Consider the following 25,931-nt stretch of genomic DNA (forward strand, 5'->3'; position numbering starts at 1 on the left):
TTCGATTCCTCAGCACCACATAAGCAAAAAGAAAAAGCTGGAAGTGGTGCTGTGGCTCAAGTGGTAGAGCGCTAGCCTTGAGCTGAAGAGCTGAGCTGAGGGACAGCGCCCAGACCCAAAGTTCAGGCCCCACAACCGGATCCCCCCAAAAAAAGAAAAAGAAGAACTTCCTGCTGGATAAAAGGAAGTCAGACCACTTACCAGATTGGGATCATAGTATGCTTCCTGAGTTGGAGGAATATTGTTTAGCTGGGTAACATTAGCAGGAAGCATTTTTGAGCAATTTATTAACATGTGCTCCAGTCCTGTCAGATCCTAACAAAGAAAAATAAAAACATAAACCTGTTATGTACATTTTAGGTAATGATTGTGTGTTTTCTTAAAAACAACAACAAAAACCCCAATGATTTAAAAGCAAAGTAAGGGGTGACATTCTCCCAAAAGAAATGTACTTATTACTGATTTATCAAACTGTAACCCCTGTGTACATTACCTTTACAATAACAATACAAAAATAAAAATTAAAAAAAAATATGTAGAAATCTCCAAAATGCTTTTCAGGCTATTTTCAAAGGGAGTTTTGACTATATTATGACTCTTAACTATAAAGAAATTAAACAGAGCAGGATTATCTAAGGTACAACACAGTGGATGTGAGATCCCCTTTTGCACGGGTTGGTCCAAGAACCTCAAGAAAGGAATGCTGCAGCTAGATTCATTTGGCATCTTCATTAGTGAGTTTCCTACTCCTGGGGCTGAGGGATGCCCTGGTAAGAGACACCATGCCGAGACCTGTATTCACCAATAGCCATCGGCCCTGTATAAACTTGCCATAGAAATCTTACGTTCAGGTGCCTACTGTCTTATTCCCAGATAGCAGATTAATCTCTAAATGAAAGTCTATAAAAAGTAATCTATAAAAAACAAACATAAATTTGGTTTTATTTTTGACATAAAAAAACAGACTAGTTATGACTGGCTATCCACATTAAATGTTAAGAATATTTTGACCTGCATAAATTGAAATGTGTAGCCAAAAAGGTGATGTCAGAATAACAATTTTCACTTCAAGTGTCACGAAGACTGAAACAATACAACACAATACTAATGCAACACCAATATAATACAAATATGATATGACGTAACAATACCTGTAAACTTAAAGGCAGGTCATGAATTCTGGTAGCCAGTGTTCGAATTTCCCTGTCTGACAAGACACCAGATTGGTCGGTATCAACTTCATCAAAGACTTGAGATATATTCAGTTGCTGAACTGCACTCATGAGATAATAAAAATAAGAGAAGGCAAACTGCATGTCCTCAGAATGGCGCACTTTGTGGAACGAGGTCTTGTCGAATTCTTCAGGGAACCTGTCCAAAAGTAACTGCTGATGAGCTCTGATCCTGACAGTATCCATGGCACTAAATACTGGAGAGGACAGCATTTTCCTCCCCACTTCAGATGGTCTCTTTAACAATATTATTCATCTAATACTACAGCCAAAAAGTTAGCGGAGCAAATAATACCAATTTCAACGTGCCTCAGCTGTGAGTTCAAGCAGGTAACCCGAGACGCACGCAAGACTTACATATCCTGCAGCTCTTGCATGACCATCCGGTCGATCATGTGAGGCATGTGTGCAGGGACTTTCCGGGATGTGAACCCAAACTTGCGGTTTAGAATTTTATTGACATATCGGAGTGAATCTGCGAACGTATCCTTTAGTTGTCTCCCGGTCTGTTTGCTATCAGTGAAGTACGCCAACTGAGTCTTCAGCGATTCTTCTTCCTGCAAGGGGAGTTCAGCATTATGTCTCATGTAAAGCTTACTGCCCTAACAAGAGAGAAAGATACCACATTACGTGACATGGTCGTAACAACTCCATAACTGTCTAGAGGGGAGGAGGAGAGGCATGCTCTCGGGTCATTTTAAGGATTCCAAGACCAAGACTAAAGTGCATTTCAGTGCACTGAAACTGAGAACAGCAGGTTGTATGATGGTCTATTTATATCGAAATCATCAAGATCTAGTCACTGCCTGCGGTATTTCAAAGCCAAGTCAATGCAATGTTTACAAAATGTATCCATGCATTAAATTCGATGGTACTTTCAGGATCAAGGCAGTTCTGCTGGCAACATCAAAGCAGCACAAGCTAGAAACAAATTTGGTTTCACCATACACCAAGGGGTATTGTTACAGAGGCAAAACCTGTAAGAGGCATAACTATGTGGACAAAAAAAATACTAGAAAACAATTTGAACATGGTTAAGAAAGAATATTTGTGTTTCCCAGATTGATTTAAAAAAAAAAGGCAAAGAAATTGCTACTAGTTTGGTAACCCTTGCTAGTCAGCCTGGGTGGGGAACAGGAAATGCTCCCATACACTACTTGTGGAAATGAAGTAGTCCCACACATTAGAAGTACAGGTTTAAAATTTATAAGCTTGAAACAGACCCATTAACCTAGTTATTCTACCTAAAGCAACAAAAACATAAGCTTGAGATACACACACACACACACACACAATTTATTGCAATACTATCTGTATTTGCAGAATGTTGGAAGCACCTTGCAGTTGCTAGAAAATCAATGGCACTGACAAGGGTTAGTTATTGAATCCAAAGGCAAACAGGAAAATAAACCTATTATTTCACTGGTGCAGAAGAGAATGGAAACTATATAACTTATTATATGTTTGTGTACCTATAGAAAAGTACTAGGATATTCACCAAGCTATGAAAAGTGGCTATCTCAAAAGGGAAAATGGGAAGAAGTGCCTTTCCCTTTTTATGGTACATTTTTGCAGTTCATAACAAATAGTGCTTTTATAAGAGCGGGGGAAGTATTGTGTTTTTTAAAAATCTGTATGTAGTTGTACAAATGAGTTGCCATTCAACAAAGAAGTCCATAAACACAGTGAATCTTTTTTTTTTGGGGGGGGGGGTTTGGTCGTGGGGCTTGAACTCTGAGCCTGGGTGTTGTCCTTGAGCTGAAGAGCTCAGGCTCTACCACTTGAGCCACAGCACCACTTCTGGTTTTCTGGTGATTAATTGGAGATAGTCTCCGGACTTTTCTGCCTGGGCTGGCTTTGAACCTCAATCCTCAGATCTCAGCGTACTGAGTAGCTACGATTTCAGGCGTGAGCCACCGGCGCCCAGCAACACAATGAATCTTGATCAGTGTCACTCCTTTTATCATTCTCTCCCACCCTCCCAAGTCCATCCCTTCCCCTCTATTTTCTTAATTTTGTAGGACATGCATTCAGTACTGGGGTTTTGAACTCAAGGCCTTGGCGCTCCTTTGGCTTGTTTGGGTGGTGCTCTAGCAGCTAAAACATACTTCTAGCCCTGCTATTTGATAGTTATTTTGGAGAGGGAGTCTCAGGGACTTTTTAGAGAAAAATAAAAGGTGGAAAAAGTGCAGAAATATAGGCAAGAACTGTGCAGTTCTTCATTCAGTCATTAGTAACTTCCAACATGGGAGGCACAAGATGCTTCCTGAAAGTGGTGAGAGGAACAGGACAGTTCCCTTCACTCTCTTATTCCCAGCTCAACATGCACCTGAGCTGTGCTTCTTTGCTATCAGCCCAGGCCCAGTGGCCTAGTGCCCAAGGCAGCGCGGAGGAGCATTCTTTTTGAATTCTCTTTTAGTTTCCATTCCTCAAGGGAGACCTCATCTCTGTCATCTCTAGTGGTCTCCGAGTTTCTATGTGCAGTCATTGTGCTCTAATGTCTCACATGCCCCAGCATTCAGCACTTGGGAAAAGGCACAAATGACACCATGGCTCAGCAGACCACACACAGCACAGATCAAGTGGGCTCCAAATTTCAGATAAGCAAACTTATCTGAAGCTCAGGTTGCTTTCATCAGGCAATCTGGAAAATCATCAGATCTGACATGCTAGGCAGAGACAGGATGCCAAGGCCCTTCTCCAGCTTTCTTGGAGTATGCCATGTTATTTCCATTATACATATAAGGTCTATTTTCTAAACTATAAAATGGAACAACAGTAGTAAATACCCTTACATAGGGCTCTTTTATCAGGATTGCTGGAACAGTTAAATGAAATCATGTAAGGGAATTACCTAGTTCGGTGAGTGTTGAATAAATTCTATTATATCATCACTTAGGAAGGTAGCTAAAAAACAAGGTTGGGTCTAACTTACATCAAGAAGATCTTGGAAATACTTTCTTTTCTCCCATGGCAAAAAGCCTGGGTAACTCCCAGTATACTGCTGTAACTTTCTTCCAGGCAATACTTCTTCACTACCTAGGTGATTGTCAGCATTCTCTTCTACTCTGTTGTTCTTGTCTTTCCCTGGGAGCTCTTCTTTTGTCACACGGGCGTCAGGTGGGATAATCAGAGATGATAGTTTTTCTCTGGATGCATTCCCACCTATTATACTTTGCCTCTGAGTTTCCAATTTAAATTCCGCTTTAGTTTCTAAGACTAGGGGGGGACTTTGATCCTGGTGCTGACTGCTCGTTTTTGCTGTCCTTGTGGAAGTTGACCTCTGTAATCTTTGAGAAGTTCCCAAACTGTCTCTGCTTTTGGAAACCAGTTTTTCTGGTGGACCCTTTACATGGTCACTTATTTCATCTGTTATCAGAACTTGATTTTTAACATTAGAATCCTTTATGTTCATCAGGAATGACCTCAGCAAGGCTGACTTGGAAAAGTTGTATCCTTTCAAAGTAATGTCTCCATTTTCCAGTTGTAAATCCAAGTTGCTGAGACTCAACTGGGTTTCTTCTGGAAGGAGTGAAATATTTACCACAGGGATTTTCATCTCCTCTTGGAATCTCGTGATGTTATGTCTTTTAACCTTCGGAAAACGTTTTTCTTCTGGAACGTCCTCAAAAGGGATCTCTGCCTCTGGAAGAAGTGTCACAGTGCTAGCTAAGGTTTCATAAGACTTCGGAGTTGTAGCATTCAGTTTTGGTCCTTCTCTTGTGTCCACGTCTACTATGATCTGGATTTTGAACTCTTCATCATTTGTATTTTGAAATGTGATATTAAAGTGTATCGTGGTGGCGTTCATTCCACGGTGCATTATGAGGTGAATAGTCTTCCACTTATTGGCAATAGAAGCATGTCGAATTATTGGATTATCCCCATAGGCACCTTCCACAGCTCTTTTTGCCATTTCTGCAAAGCTGAAGTAAGGCAGGTATTCACCTTTTGGGACAACATAGTGAGTCTGGTTTGGGTGAAGAGTTACTTTATACATCTCATGAAAATGATCTAGGGTAAAAAAAACACAGGTTTTTGGTTTTTTTTTTTAATTAGGCAATTTTACTCCCCTTTCCTTAATTCTTTGGATTAGAGGTTTAAGGGTGACTTTAAAATGATCAGAAATAGTAATAGTAATACAAAGCTTTGAGGATTTGCACACACTCTGAGGCAGTCATCTACAGGGATGCTAACCCTGGCATGATTTGTAACAATAAATTCCCATTAACAATTTCCATGGCTTTTTTTGTCCATGTTAAAAGCAAAACAAAATCTTTCAGTTAAAATGAACTCTACTAGTAACAAGATCCAGTATGCAAAGCATCCTTATTTAAAGAATAATAGATCTCCTTTTTGCAAATTAAAACCTCACTTAAATTCTTCTTTTTTTTTTGGTCAGTTGTGGGGCTTGAACTCTGGGCCTGGGCCTGGGCACTGTCCCTGAGCTCTTCAGCTCAAGGCTAGTGCTCTATCACTTTAGCCACAGCGCCACTTCCAGCTTTTTCTGTTTATGTGGTGCTGATGAATTGAACTAAGGGCCTCATGCATATGAGGCAAGCACTTTACCACTGAGCCACCTTCCCAGCCGCTTACTTAATTTTTTTTTGTTGTTTTTGGTTGTGGGGCTTGAACTCTGGGCTTGGGCGCTGTCCCTGCGCTCTTCAGCTCAAGGCAAGAGCTCTACCGCTTGAGCCACAGCGCCACTTCCAGTTTCCTAGTGGTTTATTGGAGTTAAGAGTCTCATGGACTTTCCTTGCCAGGCTGGCTTTGAACTGGGATCCTCAGATCTCGGGCTCCTGAGTAGCTAGGATTACAGGCGTGAGCTACTGGCACTGGCTTAAATTCTTAAATTTTTTTTCTTAAAAAAGGTATTACTTAGAAGTAATATCTATTTCCTCAAGAGCTGTATCATCTGTTAGGTTACAACTAGCTTGAGGAATAGAATGGGCCTTAATGTACTATGGGCTTTATATGATAAATCTATATCCAACAGTATACTAAATGAGGAGAAAACGAAACCATTTTTGTCAAGAATGAAATAAATAAATGGAAACAGTCGGGTGCTGGTGGATCATCACTGTAATCCTAGCTACTCAAGAGACTGAGATCTGAGGATAGTAGTTCAAAGCCAGCCTTGGGCAGGAAAGTCCATGAGACTCTTATCTCCAATTAACCACCAGAAAACCAGAAGTGGTGCTGTGGCTCAAGTGGTAGAGTGCTTGCTTGCCTTGAGCTAAGAGCTCAGGGACAGTGCCTAGGCCCAGAATTCAAGCCTCACAACTGACAAAAAAAAAAAAAAAAAAAAAGGACAGATAATCACATGAATATTTTTACGATGGAGTAATGCAACTGGATGTAATGTCACTTCTTTGATTTTATTTTACAAATTAATAGGCCATAAAAATAGAATTTAATAAAATAATTTTATTTTGGGTATGTATGCCAAATAATACTAAGAAAGAAATAGAAAAGGAGACACGGGTGTCCACCCTCTCCACTTGTATTCAATGCAGTTCTTGAATTCTTCCAAAGCAACATAGAGCAAAAGAAAAAAACAAACAAAAATATACAAATAGGAAAAAAAATCTAAATTTAACATCTGAATCTTTAAAACTAATAGAGGAAATAGATATAGGGAAGAGTCTTGAAAATATATGCATAGATAATACCTTTCTAAATAAGACTCCAATTGCTTAAGATATTAACAGTAAAAATAGATAAATGGGATTGAATCGAATTTAAAAAATTTATATAACAAAGAAAACAATTACCATACTCAAGAAATATGACAGTGACAGAAAATCTGGGGAAACTGGATAAACAATATCCAAAAATAAAAAGAACTCCAAACATTAAATATGGAGAGAACAAATAAACTTACTAATTGAATGGAAAGCTTTCAAAGAGGAAGTAACAGGGCTTGGTTGGGGACATGGCTCAAGTGGTAGAAAGCTTGCCTAGAAAATGGGAAGTCCTGTGGCTAAACCCCAGTACTGCCAAAAAATAGAAAAGAAACAAATGAAATGAAATAAAATAGAAAATGAAAGTGCAAGTGGCTAATAAACACATAAAAATTACTCTACACCATTAGACATAAAGGAAATACAGACCAAAAATACACTGGGGGGGGGGGAGGGGGACTACATGGAGATTCTATGTTATTCCAGTATGGCAATCGTCAATAAAACAAGTATAAATGCTGGTTTGGATGCAGGGAGTGTGGTGAGAAGAGTGGTGTTTAGTGTGAATTAATGCAACCACTATAGAAATCGGTATGAAGGCTCATCAAAAAAAAAAAAAAAAAAAAAGCCAAGTGTGAGTGGCTCATGTCTAGTGAATGGCTCATAGCTAGCCAGGAATATGCCATCTGAGGATCGTGGTTCAAAGCCAGCATGTGCAGATAAGATCATGACATTCTTTATCTCCTATTAGATAGAGAGCATCTAGAACTGGAGGTGTGGTTCAAGTGGCAGAGTGCCATATCTGAGTGAAAAAGCCAGCTCTGGATTCAAGTTCCAGTACTGGCATACATAAATAGATGAGAGGGAGAAAACTACTGCCATATGTGTGTGTATACATATGTATACACATATACATATATATGATAGAAATATAAATATATTTATTTGATTACAATAATGATGGTATTTATATATATGACAATAGTTCTAAAATACAAGCTACACAATTCTTGAGTATATATTTGAAGGAATTTAAGTATGCATAAAAAAAGACATCTGCAGGCTGGGAAGTTGGCTCAGTGGTAGAGTACTTGCCTTGCATGCATGAGGCCCTGGGTTCGATTCCTCAGCACCATATAACCAGAAAAAGGCAGAAATGGTGCTGTGGCTCAAGTGGTAGAGCACTAGCCTTGAGCTGAAGAGTTGAGGGACAGCACGCAGGCCCAGAGTTCAGGCCCCATGACCAACCAAAAAAAAAAAAAAAAAAGATATCTGCATGCTGATAAACATACATAGAGTATTATTCAATCATAAAGAAGAATGAAATTATATAGTTTGCAGGAAAATAGTTAAAACCAGAAATCATCATGTTAAGTGAAATGAGCCCAACAGACAAAGACAAATACCACATGTTCCCTCTCACATGCAGAAGAAAAACGGGGACTGTCTGGGCATGGGAACTAAATGAGAGAGTGAAGGGCATATAAATATGATCAAAGTATTTTATAAGCATGTATGAAAACAGAACAATCAAACTCAGTAAAATTGCTTTTAAAAAGGGATGAGGTCAAGAAACATAATCACTACTTATGTAACTGTAATCCCTCTGTATATCACCTTAACAAAAATAAAATAAAATAAATTTATTTATTTATTTATTGAATAAAAGGGGGTGAGGAGCCAGGCACTGGTGGCTCACGCCTGTAATGCTAGCTACTCAGGAGGCTGAGATCTGAGGATCCCAGTTCAAAGCCAGCCCAGGCAGGAAAGTCCACGAGACTCTTAATCTCCAATTAACCACCAGAAAACTGGAAGTGCCTCCAAGTGGTAGAGTACTAGCCTTGAGTGAAAGAGCTCAGGAACAGTGCCCCGACCTTAAGTTCAAGGCCTATAACGAGCAAAAAAAAGGGGAGGGGAGTAGGAGGAAGAGGTTAACAAAGGGCAACAGAGACAGGTAACAGAGAACAGTATATGCATATATTATGGAAATATCACAATGAAACCTCTGAACACTTAATGTATACTAAAAAGGCAAAGGAGAGAAATAAAAAGTCACTACTAGTTTACATGCAAGGCCAAGAAAAAAAATACATAGAGAATAATCAGTTTCGCTCCTATATTTGTCAAAGATTTCCCCCCCCCTTTTTTAATAATATGTTTCATGACCATAAACATACCTTGTCCACAGTCACCAGCATCAAACCCACAGGGCAAGACATTGCAGGCTTGGTCACAGAATTTGTCAGCAAGCCAGGAATTTGCACAGCCTTGGTTACAGTAAGAGACACTGGTTATTCCTCCTCCAAACTGCCAGGGCTGTCCAATCCCAATACTTCCGGTACCCCCACCTCCTGCAACATAGCGACTGCCTCCATTGTTACCTGCAGGGGAAGAGGGGAAGACAGAATGTTTCCTGGGCTTACAATTTTGGAAACAAACAAACAAAAACCAATTTTTCCTTTCTTACTAATGTCTGCAGGATTGATATATGAACTACAGGCAGAAAAGGTTCATCTCAGCTGGGTACCGGTGGTTCGTGCCTATAATTTTCTAGGTACAGGAGCAGCAGAGATCAGGAGGATCATGGTTCAAGGTCAGGCTAGAGACAAACTTTCTGGTAAATGAACAAACTGAAAAGAGACCATCACTTGTCATTAGAACAGGACTCAGATTTGTGTGGTGATGGTAATGGGGAAAGATAGGCAAGGGGAAGTGGGGAACAAGAAGAGATTATTTTAAGGACTGGGTTGGGGCATAGATCAAGTGAAAGGGTGTCTGGGTCAAGGACTGTGACTATCAGAGCAGCCCAAACCAAGTCTGAATTCGATTTTAACATTCCACTAGGGATGGTTTTGTGACCCCCCACACACACCTATTTAGCACATCTGTGTTCTCTCCCTACAGCTGCTTGTGCTTCATAAAAGTCAGACAAAACTGACTGAAATCCAGCTTGAAGCCCTGTTTTGCTTCTAATAGTCAACACATTTCCCAACCTGTTTTCTCACAGGCACATGAAGACAGTTAATACTGGTGCACACACGGTCTATTTCTCAGGTGACCAAAAAGCTCACACAGGTAATGAATGAAGCTCTATACTTTAGTGCTTTATATGCTGAATCGCAGTGAGTAAATGTAGACGACGTTATAAATGTGTGAGAAGGGAGAAGAGCTTGCAGGAGGTAAGATAGGTACTCTGCGTTCCACAACCTACTACTGCAACCTGCTGCTGAGCGCAGCCAGGTACAGTGATTCGCACTTGGGTTTGAATAATTAAGAGAATCCTCTCAATATGAAAAGGATTTTTCACTGGGCACTGGTGGCTCATGCCTATAATCCTAGCCACTCAGGAAACTGAGAACTGAAGATCCTGGTTTGAAGCTTCCTTGGCAGGAAAGTCCATGACACGCTTATCTCTAATTACACAGCAAAATGCTGGAAGCAGAGCTATAGCTCAAGTGGTAGAGTACCAGCCATGAACAACAACAAAAAAATCTAAGAGAGCACCAGGCCCTGAATTAAAGCCCCAGTCCCCCAAACACACATGCACATAAAGATTTTTCAAGTGCAAAGCCAACATGAGAAAATGCCCTTGACAGGAAGATGAAAAAAAAAACCTGAACCACATAGAAACTGACTACCACCTCCCAGGAGCCTATGCTTCCTGACGTACTTCCATGCATGGCTTAGAAAAGGCAACAGTCGGTATATACATGTTCAGTCATGATTCAAAGTTAGACTGAGAACAGCTCTGTGAAAGTAAACCTGAAGCAAACCTTACCAGAGCAATCACCACCATCCCAATCACAGGCGGAATTATTACAAGCCTTATCACAGTAGCCATCTTTAATCCAGGAGCCTGGGCAGCCCTCCGCACAGTTCGGCACGGGCCACGTCAAGTAAACCTGTAAGAGAGAGTGAGCTTTGGTACTTCTAGTCTCAAGCTAAAATTCCTTTTTGAAAAAACTGCATACTGTTTTCAAATGCTGTTTTCTAAGCGCTGAGGGTCTACACCCATGCTTGCTTTCAGCTGGCGGTGCCCGCCACAGCGCTCTGATCCCCGAGGTACTGCCTGAGCTCAGCACAGCACATTACTGTCTCCTATGACTCAAGAACAGCAGACGGGGACTCAGCTCACACAGTTGGTTCTCACAACATGCTCTCACAACTTCCTCTGAAATAAAGCAGCCACCAAGCATGGGGAATACCCTTGGTAAGTCACCGTGACAACTCTCAAATAACCCTGAGTATACTTATGCCCTGTCTAGTCGAAAAGCTGGAAGAGAGCTTTTATCTCCATGCATCAGGCCCTGCACATGTTGAGCTCTTCAGTTGAGTGAGGGATGCCTGGTTACTTTTAATGCTAAAATCATGAAAATAAAGATGGTCTCCCCCTTTGAAGTCTCTGTGCTGCTATACACGCCACCACTTTTGATTATTTTTCCTTACCTAAAAGGAAGTTTATTTGTTCTTCCCAATAACTGTCAATTCAGAAGGGGGTCTCCCTACCTCACACTGAACCCTCACCTTCGGCACAGAAAGCACAGCCCAGCATACTCGCTGATTGTTGTTCTCTGTCCTCTGCTATGCCACAAAGTCAACTTCCCAGCCACCCAACAATCCAACATGGAGGAGACAAGTGAACAGAGTAAGACTAAGCCAGTGGGTGGCACAAACCAACAAAGTAGTGGTGTGCTATTAGCACTGACACTCAACCACAGAGACTGGTAAGCCACGGGTCATGGCAATAAGCTTCTAACTGATCACTAGGTTTCGCTCTAAAAAAAAACCAAAATGCTATTGGGCCATTTGTGGTTTTCTTACCACCAGGTAGATGGAAAACACAGGGTCAAATCATTGCCCCAAATGACCCTAAGCAGCTGTTCTGGCCCTTGTGCTCTTGACACCTTTCTACCTGCCTCTTAGCAAAGCCTGAGAGGCCACCTGACCTCACATGACACTTCACCCATACCTTTCCACGTCGGTCATTTTGCTGCCACCCTAACTACAATGTGCAAAGTAATTTTGTTATACGATAAAATGTAAAAGAAAAAAAATATATGCATATATATCACAAAGACAGGTGCTGGTGGCTCATGCCTGTGATCCTAGTTAACTCAGAAGGGTGAGATCTCAGGATCATGGTTTGAAGCCAGTCTGGCAGGAAAGTCCATGAGACTCTTATCTCCAATACCCTACTCCGAAAAAGCCAGAAGTGACACTGTAGCTCAAGTGGTAGAGCACTAACCTAGAGCAAAAGAGCTCAGGGAAAGCCCTACAACTATCTAAAAACAAATAAATAGAAAGCCAGGCACCAGTGGCGCATGCCACTCAGGAGGCTGAGATCTGAGGATAGCAGTGTAAAGCCAGCCTGGGCAGGAAAGTCCATGAGATTCTTATCTCCAATAAACTATAGATAGCTAATATAAATCAAGCTAGGCATTCCCTCCTGTAGGCACTCACCTTCTGACCTTTGGAGTGGCTGTAAAAATCATCTGGCCAGACATCTTTCCCAAACATGACATCATCATTTAGGTAAATAAACTTCTGTGACAGCCCTTCAATGCGATGAATGTGACTTTCAATAGCAGGTGAACTAAAAGTAGGCAAGTGGCTCAAATTCCGAAAAACATCCTTTTAGCAGAAAAAAAGAAATACACAAGCATAAGAGAGAGAAAGGATGAATGAGAGCTGATTTGGTTTTTAGAAGCAAAGAAAGGAAAACAATGAAAAAGGAAAGATGGAAGACAAGTGCCAATGGGTCATGTCTGTATTCCTAACTACTCAGGAGACCAGGATTTGAGGACTGAAGTTCAAAGCCAGCTCCAGTGGACAAGCTTGTGAGATTCTTTTTTTTTTTTTTTGGGGGGGGGGTGTTCCGGTCATGGGGCCTGAACTCTGGGCCTGGGCGTTGTCCCTCAGCTCTTCAGCTCAAGGCTAGCGCTCTACCACTTGAGCCACAGTGCCACGTCTGGTTTTTTTCTTATGTGGTGCTGAGGAATCGAACCCAGGGCCTTGAGCATGCAAGGCAAGTGCTCTGCCACTGAGCCACCTTCACAGCCCGCTTGTGAGATTCTTATTTCCAATTAATCAGCAACATGGAAATGGTAGTGTAGATCAAATGGTACAGCACTGGCCTTGAGCAAAAAAGTCAAGCTAGGGTGAGTCGCTGTGAATTCAAGAGAGCAGGTAGGAAGAGTGAGGGAAATTAAAGTATATGATCTTTGTACCACGTTAAAGAACAGAATATGGGCTGGAGTTGTAGGTCTCACGGCAGAGTGCCTGCCTTGCATGCCTGAGGCTCTGAGTTCAAACTCCAGTATTGCAAAACCAAGGAGCAACAAAAGCTGACTAGGAAGCCACATACTCACCACATGTGAAAAGGCATTTACCTGGTGTGTTACTATTGTCACTCGAGGATTGTCAAGGTTCAGCCAGGAAGGAATCTGCCCATTGGTGACAATAAAAATATTCCGAACCCATGGTGCATGTTTCTCAATAGATCGCAATGAGTATCTCAGCTCTTCATTATCTTCAAAACGACTGGCAGAAACGTCTTCATCCTGCTTGGACTGGGAGAAACATTCAGCACATAAGCATGCAAAATACCTTGAAGTTACATATCCTCCTCTTCCCACCCCCCCCTTCTCATCTTCCCACTAATTAACCCCCTCTGCTCTCAAGGTGCTCTGATCAATTTCAAAGAGGTCCTAATATTTAACCTCATAAGAAAATACAGCTGGGTGCTGGTGGCTCACACCTGTAATCCTAGCTATTCAGGAGGCTGAGAGACCTGAGGATCGTGGTTCAAAGCCAGCCAGGCCAGCAAAGTCAGTGAGATTCTTATCTCCAATAAACCACCAGAAAACTGGAAGTGTTGCTGTGGCTCAAGGGGTAGAGAGCTCCCCTTGAGCTGAAGAGCTCAGGGTTCAGCGCTCAGGTCCAGAGTTCAAGCCCCATGACTGACAAAAAAAATGCAAAAAATGTGGGATGCGTAGTTAATTTTAGGGATTTCTATGGTTTTATTTTTTAAATGTCGTCATGACTTAAAAAGAACATTCTAATTTTAATTATAGATAAAATGAACTAAGAACGTGAATGTAAAGGGAAATATTTTCAGAGAGAGTATTTCTTGTAACTCATTGCATTGGAAACTATTTGTCCATATTCAAACAAAACATAAGTGAATGACAGTTTTCCACTGACGATGTCTTGTTGTAATCTCCCTTTTATCTGTAGGTCATCTGGCATGGAGGTTAACAGAAGCTGCTCTCAGGGGATGTTTATATAGTGTCGGACTTGGTATTTAAAAAAAACAACTTCACAGGACACCAGTGGCTCACGCCTATAATCCTAGCTACTCTCAGGAGGCTGAAATCTGAGGATCACAGTTCAAAGCCACCCTGGGCAGGAAAGTCTGTGAGACTCATCTCCAATGAACCACCAGAAAACAGGAAGTGTCACTGTGGCTCAAGTGGTAGAGTGCTCGCCTTGAGCTGCAAAGCTCTGGGACAGCGCCCAGGCCCATTAAGCCTCATGACCAACAGAAAAAAACAAAAACAAATCCAAAAAGACCCTTCAAACATGCAGCATTTCACTATCATTCTTCACAAAAAGGTTCACATCCAATTCTGGATCACTTCAATTAACATTAAACCATTGGTAGTGACTGGAAATTTAGGAAAGGTTCAGTTAATTCGGGTCTCTGCAAGTATTCTAAAAACAGTGACTTGTAAACTATGCCCTTGAATTGTAGAAGAATCTCTTTCTTCCCTTACCTGACTGATGGCACTCAGATCCCATAACAAATATGCAGGACTTATGGTCAGCTCTTTCCCATCGATGGTCATATTCTTCTTAGTTTGTTTATTCAGTTCTTGGAAACCTTTAGGGTTATTCAATTTTAGAAGGGCTACACTGGCCTCTGAATACAACTGCAACTAGCAAATAATACAAAGAATTATACATGGAAAGACCGAACCTCAGATGGAAAACACATCTTAATGCAAAGCTTTACCTTTAATCTAGAAATGGAAATCAGTCTCCCCAAAAGAAAACCGCCTGCAAAGCAGGCCAGATGCAATTCCCAGATGAATGCAACAGACCAGCTGTTTAGAGGAGGGGAAGGTGTGAATGGAACACCTCAGGCAACAGACGAGGGGACTACTCAGTGCCCACAGGGCTGCTAGATGCCCTGAGAGGCCAGAATCACCCATTCTCCTATGAGATCTCCTTCTGATGCCAAGAGAAGTGGCCTGCTTGGCTTGTTCCATGAGAGGTAGGGTGTCTCCCGCCAGGGTCTGGGTAAGGAAGGCACAGGAGCTGGCTGGAGAGCAAGCAGGAGCCAGGCTCTCGCTGCTCGTGGGGCCTTTATGCTGTCCTGTCGTAGACAGGGGCCTGTGAGGACACGAAAGCCCAGTGCCTCCATTTTAAAACAAGACAGAGAGAAACACAATCTTGTTTCAATTTTAATCAACATGTGGAAAAACCTTTTTAAAAGAAAAGGTTTTTAAAAAATAGCTTTGCAATTTCTGATAAAAGAGAGTGGAAGGTAGAGTATCACTTCCCTCAGGTATGAAGCCCTAGGTCCCCCTTAGCACTGAGAGGGAAAAAAAATTACTTATAACATGATTTAACATTTAAAAAAAACATATCTAAGCCAGGTGCCAGTGGCTCATGCCTATAATCCTAGCTACTCAGGAGGCTGAGATCTGAGGATCACGGTTCAAAGCCAGCCTGGGCAGGAAAGCCCCTTGAGACTCTTATCTCCAATAAACCACTAGAAAACCAAAAGTGGTGCTGTGGCTCAAGCGGTAGAGTGCTCACCTTGAGCTGAAGAGCCCAGGGACAGCACCCAAGCCCAGAGTTCAAGCCCCACAACTGACAAACAAAAAAAAACAACAAAAAAACTTATCTAGTTGGTTTTTTGGGTTTTTTTTTGGTCAGTCATGGGGCTTGAACTCTGGGCATGAGAGCTGTCCCTCAATTCTTCAGCTCAAGGCGAGCACTCTACCCCTTGAGCCACAGCACCACTTCCAGTTTTCTGGTGGTTTATTGGAGGTAAGTGTTTCATGGCCTTTCCTACCTGGGCTGGCTTTGAACCAAGATCCTAAGATCTCAAACTCTTTAGTAGCTGAGATTACAGGTGTGAGCCATCAGCACCCGACAAATACCTAGTTTTATTTCATCACTTGTGTTGACCTTTTCTTCACTAAAAATGTACAGTACTGAATAGACTCCTAGATTATCAACTATACTTGGGCTGGTTTCTTTACACACATACATCAAAAATCAGGAAGAAAGGGGCTGGGAAGTTGGCTCAGTGGTAGAGCGCTTGCCTTGCATGTCTGAGGCCCTGGGTTCGATTCCTCAGCACCACATAAGCAAAAAGAAAAAAGCCGGAAGTGGCACTGTGGCTCAAGTGGTAGAGTGCTAGCCTTGAGCTGAAGAGCTGAGGGACAGCGCCCAGGCCCAGAGTTCAGGCCCCACAACCGGACCCAAAAAAAAAAAAAAATCAGGAAGAAGTTTCTTACGGCAACTACAAAATCAATGGAAAAGAAGTTTAGTTCAAAGTGAAGTAAGCCAGGCCCAAAGAAACATAGGTCCCATGGTTTCCCTTATTTGCAATATCTAGTATATGTATGAGTCAAGCGGAAAAGGTCAGATAATGTGATGTTAGGAAAATGAACCCTTAGATATGTATTTTAATGCTTTTTTATTTCATGCATTTGTTTCTAACGCATTCATAAGATTATCTCTTTGTTGCTTTGTATGTCCCTCCCCCACAGTATAACCCCTGCTTTCACTATATTTGATGTCAGTATAAATTGTGGAGGAGATGGGGAAAAACAAGTCGTTTAAGGATACAGGTGGACCTGTTGCAACAGTAAGTACAAGGTTATGTCGAAAACGAGCTTTACAACGTTGGTGTGGGGGGGGGGGAGGATTGGGGGGGGGGAAGGGAGGGGGGAGGAGGGAAGGGATGTGAAGGGAAACAAAGGAGGAGGCTGCAATGCTTGGTAAGAAATGTATGCATTATCCTGCCCATGTAATTCTAACCCCTCTGTACAGTATGTTCACAAAAAAAATTAAATTAAAAAAAAAAGAAGTTTAGTTCAAAGCCAGCCCGGTTAGGAAAGTCTGTGAGACTCTTATCTCCAATTAACTACCAGAAAACTGAAAGTGGTGCTGTGGCTCAAAGTGGTAGAACACTAGCCTTAAGCTGAAGAGCTGAGGGACAGAGCTCAGGCCCAGAGTTCAAGTTCCACGATCAATAAAAGGTGAAGGAGAAGGAGAATGAGGAGAAAGTAAGAAAGCAGCAGAAGAGAAGTTGTCAGAAGTAAGGCACTGAAGAATATAACAAGATTATCAGCCTCTTAAGTTCAAGTGGCAAAAAAGCAGGAATTAGCCTCTGCTAGGCACTAGGTGGCAGCCCAATCCTGCATGTCTTCATTGCTTTTACTGGAACATGTACAGGAGACACTAAGCTAAGGGTGAGCTGGTTGTAGTTTCTGTAATTATGCCTCCATCTAAATTATAAGCTTACTGAAATATTTAAATGATAAGTGTCCTCAAAAGGAAAACCTCCACGCCCACCCACAATGGACATGCAGCTGTTATTTTCAGTATGAGATTTGGGGATGTAAATTTTACTGTAGCCTTGTCTGTTTCAACAGGAAGGAAGCCCCTATGCATAGCAGCAAGAGAAGAAAAAGGATATTTGAGAGATAGACCTGTTATTTACCTTTAGAGATAGGCCAAAATTTAAGCCAGGCGCCAGTGGCTCATACCTGTAATCCTAGTTTCTCAGGAGGCTGAGATCTGAGGATCATGGTTAGAAGCCAGCCAGTCCCCGTGAGACTTATCTCCAATTTACCACTCAAAAACCAGAAGTGGTGCTGTGACTCAAGTGGTAAGAGCACTAGCCTTGAGCACAAAGAGACTCAGGGACAGTGCCCAGCCCCTGAGTTCAAGCCCCACCACTGACAAAAAGACAGACAGAGAGAGAGAGAGAGAGAGAGAGAGAGAGAAATAGGCCAAAATTTAACATTTCTTGTTGGTGCTGATTTTTTTCCTGGTGTTTTGCTCTATTGCTCTGTTTTGCCTGAAGCTGCTCCATTGCTAGAGCTGACCTCAGTCCTACTCTTGACCATCACTGAGTCTATCTCATTTATGGTCTATATAACTTAATAAACATAACCTGAAGGTTATTTTATAGTATAGTATTTTTAAAAATACTTTTTTTGCAAAGGAAAGTTTCATATGAAGTCAGGTATGGAATTTCCCACTTATGGTATAATCATGCTCAAAAGCTTTGGCTTGCTGGGAGCTGGGAGCTCATGCCTATAATCCTAGCTACTCAGGAGACTGAGATCAGGAGACTGAGGATTGTGGTTCAGAGCCAGCCCCGGCAGGAAGGCTCATGAGACTCTTATCTCCAATTAACCACCAGAAAATCAGATGTGGAGCTGTGGCTCAAGTGGAAGAGCTCTCTCGCCTTGAACTGAAGAGCGCCCAGGCCCAGAGTTCAAGCCCCATGGCAGACCAAAAAAAAAAAAAAAAGTTTTAGCTTTTGGAGCATTCTGGATTTTTTGATTGGGACATTCAACTTGTAGTATCATCCCTGGTGATTTTCAACAGAAAGCTGAAGTTAGGAGACTCTACCTCGGGACACTGTCAAGTTCCCACTCTGATTGCTCATCCTTTCTGCCTGAATAAATGATGCATGCAGCCTTCCAGGCCCAGCCCATCCTCTCATCTCTTCCAGGTCTCTGATCCACCCAGATCTTCATCTCTAATGATCAATGGCCAACACTAAATCTGTAGTCATCTCCTCATGATTGTAAATACCTGAGCATTTTCAATACCAGTCTCCAGCCCAGCTTTCTTTTAGACAACCACTCAGCAACCATGAACACTATTTTGTATCAAATGCAAGACTTTAACTGAAGCCAGAGAAAGACTTCCCACCTATTCTCATATCTTGCATATGTTAAAGAAGATAACCAAAAGAAAGAAAAAAACAAAAGCCTACTATGAATAAAAAATTACTTAGAGGGGCTGGGAAGGTGGCTCAGTGGTAGAGTGCTTGCCTTGCATGCATGAGGCCTGGGTTAGATTCCTCAGCACCGTGTAAGCAGAAAAAGCCAAAAGTGGCGCTGTGGCTCAAGTGGTAGAGCGCTAGCCTTAAGCTTAAGAGCTGAGGGACAGCACCCAGGCTCAGAGTTCAGGCCCCACGCCCGACAAAAAAAAAAAAAAAAGACTTAGAGCAACCTGAAAATAAAGACAAAGAGATTATCTGATCTGATCTATCAAAAGGCAACTTCTGGGTAGGTGTCTTGGCTCACACCTGTAATCACAGCTCCTCAGGATGCTGAGATCCAGACCATCATGGTTTAAATAAAGCCAGCCTCAGAAAATCCAGAAATAACAAGCAAAAAGATGGGCAACAAGAATGGCTCAAGTGACAGAACCCCTACAGAACAAGTGAGCTGAGCAGGCACTGGACTCTAAGTTCAAACTCCAGTACCATCACCAGAAGGGGTGGCATTGACCAAGATGCTCTGTATTCATAAAACTGCTTTGCTGAATGGTAACTCCATTATACAACTACTTAATGACATTAAAAATATATAAAGAGGGCTGGGAAGGTGGCTCAGTGGTAGAGCGCTTGCCTTGCATGCCTGAGGCCCTGGGTTCGATTCCTCAGCACCACATAAGCAAAAAAGAAAAAAGCCGAAAGTGGCGCTGTGGCTTAAGTAGTAGAGCGCTAGCCTTGAGCTGAAGAGCTGAGGGACAGCGCCTAAGCCCAGAGTTCAGGCCCTACGACTGGACCCCCAAAAAAATTTTAAAAAGTATATATATATATGTATATATATATATATATAATATCACCAATTTTAAGGCAATTTCCATGATTATCACATAAAAAAATTCTTTAAAGAAATTAAGTAGGTAACTGATTGGATCATAAAAGGAATTGCCTCAAGGCGTCTCTTAACTGAAAAGCTTTTGAGAGAAAAAGATGTACAAGATAGACAAAAAAGTGTTTATGAATTCGAACTCTTTATGTTACAAATGAAAGCATTTTCAAGGGTCATATCCTTTCCTCAGGAGAAAAGAAAAACATCGTTTTTCTCTAAGACATATTAAAAGTCAAGTTGCATGTCCACAATAGCTTAATCTAAAGGTACATTTCTAGTACACGGTGCCTGTGAATAAGCAGAGTCCTTGAAAGGGTCCCCTCTGCAAGCCCAGGTGCTGTACGTGGTGGGTGTGTTTACAGCCATGGCTTTCTTCTTGCTCATTCCTTCAACAAGCATCTCTTGAGGGGCCCCCTAAGTGCCAGGTCCTCCTCCCTGCAAAGGTGAGCGGGGAGGTGTTTATCCTTAGGTGCTCACAGCCTGGCAAGGTTCTGTGGGACAGAACTGAGATCTGGAAGGTTCCAGGCCACAGGCCTTAGCCAAGGCCTAGGCAGAAGCCAGGAACGGCTAAGTGCCCCAGCTGTTCAGGTCCTGAGGTCCAAGCCTAGCAGCCTCTCCCCACCCCACACACCACATGTCCTGGTAATGCAACACACGCCAAGCTGAGCTCTGGGTTTCCACCCCAGATCTTGCTTTACCTCCTCCAGCTCAGAGTGTGATTATTCCATCACTTCCACCTTCACTAAAAATACCCTCTTCCCTTTTATTCTTCTTCCTCCTCCTGCAGCTTCTGTCGCCATGTGATGCTGACTATCTTGCAGATATTTCTGGAACCATTTCCATCACTGGCATCCCACTGCCAATGTATCTGAAAAGGAATGACTTTCAGGCTGTGACAACAATGCTGAACAGATTGTCCCATCTCTAGTCACTTCCTGTCTAACAGACCACATGCGTGCTGCTTCTGCTATAAACGCTCCTCTGCCTCTGGGACAGAGTCCAGGCTCCTTAGTGTAGCTCCACCTTTCTCAATCTGGCCTCACTTATCGCTCAGCACCATACCAGCAAAACCCAGGCCTGTGCTCTAGCCTCTAGGAGCTGCCTTTGGACTCCCTGAAAAAAACTTACTTCCAAGCCCCGCCCCTCTGCTCAGGATGCTTGCAGTGATTGGAAGGAATGGCCCACTCCCTTCTCTGCCTAGGAAATGGCAGCTCTGTCAAGACCAGGCGAGGTTCTATTCTGTGAAACCTTTTTGGCCCTTGGTGTGCTTAAAGCTAAGTGTTTTCTTTTTCTTTCTTTCTTTTTTTTTTTTGGTCGGTCGTGGGGCTTGAACTCTGGGCCTGGGTGCTGTCCCTCAGCTCTTCAGCTCAAGGCTAGCGCTCTACCACTTGAGCCACAGCGCCACTTCCGGCTTTTTTCTTTTTGCTTATGGGGTGCTGAGGAATCGAACCCAGGGCCTCATGCATGCGAGGCAAGCACTCTACCACTGAGCCACCTTCCCAGCCCTAAAGCTAGGTGTTTTCTAAGCACAGTTCCCCTCTTAGGAACTGATCATGTCTCCAAAATAACTTAAGTGCCTTTACCACTCAATTATCTGTAGCACAGGAGAAATTTAGTAAATGCTCAGCATCTAAATAGATTGCAAGCCCATGATAGGACACTGCAACCTCAGAGGATCCATAATAAAACCTGGAAGTACAGCCTGACATATTATTGTTTTCTTTCTCTAACCTCCCGTATCCCAAAGCTTTGTCCCTGAAGGTGACTGCAGAAGCTGGAACTGGAACACAACCTGCATGGAATGGCACCTACAGTAAAGCAGACGTTCCGAAGGTGCTGGCCTCCACAAAGACAAGCTGGCCACTAAGTAACTCCCCAACGAGGTGAACAGTGAGTGAATACATGATGGAGAGGTTTTTTTGAACTCTGGGCCTGGGCACTGTCCCTGAGTTCTTCAGCTCAAGGTGAATGCTCTACCACTTGAACCACACTGCCACTTCTGGTTTTCTTAGTGGTTTATTGGAGGTAAGTGTCATGGAAGTTCCTGCCCAGGCTGGCTTTGAACTGCGATCCTCAGATCTTAGCCTCCTGAGTAGCTAGGATTACAGGCGTGAGTCACTGATGCCCGGCTGGAGAGGGGTTCTTATCTTGGAGCACACCACCACAAGTGTGGTTTGCAGGGGGTCTATGACCATGTGGGACTGGCATCTTTTGGCAGCACAGTCCACTCACCAGCCAACACAACAGAAGGAGTCAGCCCTGGGAGCAGCTGAACCAATGGAGGTTCACACCACGACAGGGGATGGAGACTAGAAGGAACCCCTGCTCTCTCTGACAAAGGTATTGCCATTAGAAATATAGAACCAAAAATGTCATTCTTTCTGCACAAAGGAGTTGACAGATAAAAATATAGATATATACAATATAGATGTACATGAGTCTACAATTCTAGGATGAACAGCTACGAAATCATTAAGCAAGTAAACATTGGCTGAAAGCTAGTCTATCACTTTATTTGCCTAAAATCAGTGCTAAAAATAACTCAGAAAGGAAAGATCTCTATTTTTGAATAGATCAAAAACTCAGATTAATGGCAAGTTCAATCCTAGTATAGTGGAGTACTATCATATTTCAAAGTACAACAAAGAAAGCTTTGAAGGAAAAAAATGTATGGATGCCAGTGTCATTATTCTTGTATTACAAATATAAAACAATGTACCTTAAACAATGAAACACATATGTAAAAGAAGAAACATGATAAAGAGAACTATGGGCAAGGGGGAGAGGTAACAGAATGCACCTTGATTAACCTTAATTGCAGTTCCTACACCAATACCTCAGCCTCCATTTTCCCAGCCCAAATACTGAGATGCCACCTGGCCAGGAGGAAGTGGATACCAGGCACACCACACCTAGTGGCAGAACTCCAAGAGCAGTTCAGGAAAACCAGTGCTTAACAACTTCTTTTTTTTTTTTGGGTCCGGTCGTGGGGCCTGAACTCTGGGCCTGGGTGCTGTCCCTTAGCTCTTCAGCTCAAGGCTAGCACTCTACCACTTGAGCCACAGCGTCACGGTTTTTTTCTTTTGGCTTATGAGGTGCTGAGGAATCGAACCCAGGGCCTCAGGAATGCAAGGCAAGCACTCTACCACTGAGCCACCTTCCCAGCCCCAGTACTTAACAACTTCTAAGGCAAGGACTTTTCTTTCTACTCCAAGAGAAAAAGATATTCATGTTTTACAGCCTGGAATATTGCTGATAGAAGACTGGGCAGGTTGACGTAGGTCAACTGGAAAGCACACCCATTTGGACTGTGTGGCTGTGACAACAATAAAGGAAAAAAGGTGTGTCACAGGCCAGTGGCCGAAGCCAACCCAAACAAATGGCACACTTGAAGGTCTAAACAAAAATTCTAAATATAGCCGGGCACTGGTGTCTCACGCCTGTAATCCTAGCTACTCAGGAGACTAAGATCTGAAGATCACGATTCCAAGCCAGCCTGGGCAGGAAAGTCTGTGAGACTCTTATCTCAATTAACCACCAGAAAACCAGAAGTGGTTCTGTGGCTCAAATGGTAGAGCACTAGCCTTCAGCTATAGAGCTGAGGGACAGTGCCCAGGCCCAGAGTTCAAGCCCCATGGCTAAAAAAAAAAAAAAAAAAGTAACCAGTGAGAATCTAGCATCCAGAGCCTTATAATGACGGGTGAAAACTAAAATGGCTCTTTGCCTTTTAACTACTGTTTATACTTGGAACAAAATGTGCCAGGAGGGAAGGGTTGGGCAGTAAGGAGATGTGCCATGCTTAGCAGCTCTTTTACCAAGATCTTACCAGCTTTATTTTAGAAGAAAGGTTTTCTGGCAATTTTGACTTCAGTTGACTTGTTTCCTTGAATGTCGGAGGAAATCCACTCAGAAAGGCCAAGTCTTGCATCAGCACTAACCCAGGGACTTCTTTATCTGTTGTCTAAAGGGAGAAACACATCAACTTATTTCCACACTATAAAGCCAGTGAAAACTTACAGCTGAAAAACTTACTGGTGAAAACTTAGGCTGGTGATAACTGAGAGCCTAGAAACGATAAAAGATCTAAGGCATCACACAAACTTCAAAGTCAGAAGAGTACCATAACTCAACTCAGAGAAAAATGTACTCAAAGAGCCAAGTACGGTGGCACACAGCACTCTGGAGGCCGAGGCAGGAAGATCAGCCCCAGCTACACAAGGCTGTCTCAAAAATAATAATTCTCACAGAAAAATGACTTTCTCATTTTGTATATTCATACTAGCCTAATACAAACTACAATTAGAATTCAAAATGATGACATACCAAGTAACCCCTCCAAACTGTCTGTCTGCTGTTTCCTTTAAACAGTTCAGCATGGGCATCTTCAACTACAATAAAGAATATAATAAACATTTTATTTACATTTGAGGGAGGCTGAGTTTGTCAATTTTTAAAAAATTTTTTGTCGGTCGTGGGTCTTGAACTCTGGGCCTGGGCACTGTCCCTCAGCTCTTCAGCTCAAGGCTAGCCCTTTACCTCTTGAGGCATAGTGCCACTTCGGGTTTTCTGAGTAGTTTATTAGAGATTAAGAGCCTTACAGGCTTTACTGCCTGGGCTGTTTTTTGTGGGTTTTTTTTTTTTTTGCTGGTCATGGGGCCTGAACTCTGGGCCTGGGCAATGCCCCTCAGCTCTTCAGCTTAAGGCTGGCACTCTACCACTTGAGCCACAGAGCCACTTCCGGCTTTTTCTGCTTATGTGGTGCTGAGGAAATCGACCCAGAGCCTCATGCATGCAAGGCAAGCACTCTACCACTGAGCCACCTTCCCAGTCCCCCCAAGCTGGCTTTGAATTGTGATCCTCAGATCTCAGCTTCCTGAGTAGCTAGAATTATAGGCAGGAGCCACTGGTGCCCAGCTGAGTTTGTCAATTTTAATGAACCAATAAAATTCCTACTAATTACAAAAAAAATTATCTGCCAGTATAAGTGTGGTTTGGTTCAACAAAACTCATTGCTCTGTACCTATAAACAGATTTTCAAAATGTCCTAAAAGGTACAGTTATGAATTGCCATTTATATATTAGTACATAGTTCTTTTATTTCAAAATTAATTTCTTGGGAGTTCTTTCTGTATCTGTTCAAATAAAATATTGCCCCTCTTTCCAAAGGGGAAAAAACCCACAACAACATCATCAAAAAAAAAAAAGAAGCATCAAAGCACTAGAATATTGCATGTAAGCTGATCCACTCATGTCAGGAAACAATCGTATTTTAATACTTAACTACGCTATCCCATAGAACACTGTGCAAACCAATAATACACAGTCTCATAAAATAGTAGTTGGCCAAGCGCTCATGGCTCACGCCTATAATCCTAGCTGCTCAGGAGGCTGAGATCTAGGGAATCTCGGTTCAAAGCCAACCCCAGCAACAAAGTCCACCAGAAAACTGGAAGTAGAGCTATGGCTCAAGTGGAAAGAGTGCTCCCCTTGAGTGAAAAGCTCAGGGACAGCACCCAGGCTCAGAGTTCAAGCCCCACAGAGTTCAAGCCCCACAACACACACACACACACACCCAGGCTCAGAGTTCAAGCCCCACAACACACACACACACACACACACACACACACTTCACATCCAGCAAAGGAGGAACAATGCAAAATCAGCATAGATAGCTGCTTTACCCCCCCCCCACACACACACACTTCACATCCAGCAAAGGAGGAACCATGCAAATCAGCATAGAGTTAAGCCTTGATAGCTGTTTACCAAGTAGCAGAATGTGGAATGGTTTATAGGAAGAATCAAATTCTGCCTCAATCTCAAAGAAATGGCAGGATGACAGAAATCCCAGATGCAAGGGCAAAATGGATCAAGTTGAGAAGGAAAAGTGACTAGAGCAAAACCTTTGGGAAAGCAGACCAAGGGAGCCCCTGAACACCGGGGAGCAGCATTATGTAATTGGCTGGGAGCCCATAGAGCTGTGTCCCCATAGGTAGCAATTTTCTCATGTTTAATATTCATCTGGGGCTGGGAATGTGGCTTAGTGGTCAAGTGCTTGCCTGGCAGGCATGAAGCCCTGGGTTCAATTCCTCAGT

General features: G+C 42.6%; 1 protein-coding gene across 1 annotated transcript in view; it reads right to left on the reverse strand.

The window, feature by feature from the left end:
* Gnptab (N-acetylglucosamine-1-phosphate transferase, alpha and beta subunits) overlaps positions 1 to 25,931 on the reverse strand; it is a 47,680-nt gene that overhangs the window by 10,575 nt on the left and 11,174 nt on the right. Inside the window, exons 6-16 of the mRNA XM_013019059.1 lie at positions 24,160 to 24,224; positions 23,663 to 23,797; positions 14,692 to 14,853; positions 13,306 to 13,485; positions 12,377 to 12,547; positions 10,695 to 10,818; positions 9,094 to 9,297; positions 4,168 to 5,246; positions 1,590 to 1,789; positions 1,152 to 1,371; positions 202 to 315 (exon numbers count right to left, since the gene is read on the reverse strand). Of these exons, the coding sequence (XP_012874513.1) occupies positions 202 to 315; positions 1,152 to 1,371; positions 1,590 to 1,789; positions 4,168 to 5,246; positions 9,094 to 9,297; positions 10,695 to 10,818; positions 12,377 to 12,547; positions 13,306 to 13,485; positions 14,692 to 14,853; positions 23,663 to 23,797; positions 24,160 to 24,224 (2,654 nt within the window). The remainder of the gene's footprint in view (positions 1 to 201; positions 316 to 1,151; positions 1,372 to 1,589; positions 1,790 to 4,167; positions 5,247 to 9,093; positions 9,298 to 10,694; positions 10,819 to 12,376; positions 12,548 to 13,305; positions 13,486 to 14,691; positions 14,854 to 23,662; positions 23,798 to 24,159; positions 24,225 to 25,931) is intronic.

The sequence above is a fragment of the Dipodomys ordii genome, unplaced genomic scaffold (genome assembly GCF_000151885.1).
Source record: "Dipodomys ordii isolate 6190 unplaced genomic scaffold, Dord_2.0 Scaffold3, whole genome shotgun sequence".
NCBI classification, from domain to species: Eukaryota; Metazoa; Chordata; class Mammalia; order Rodentia; family Heteromyidae; genus Dipodomys; species Dipodomys ordii.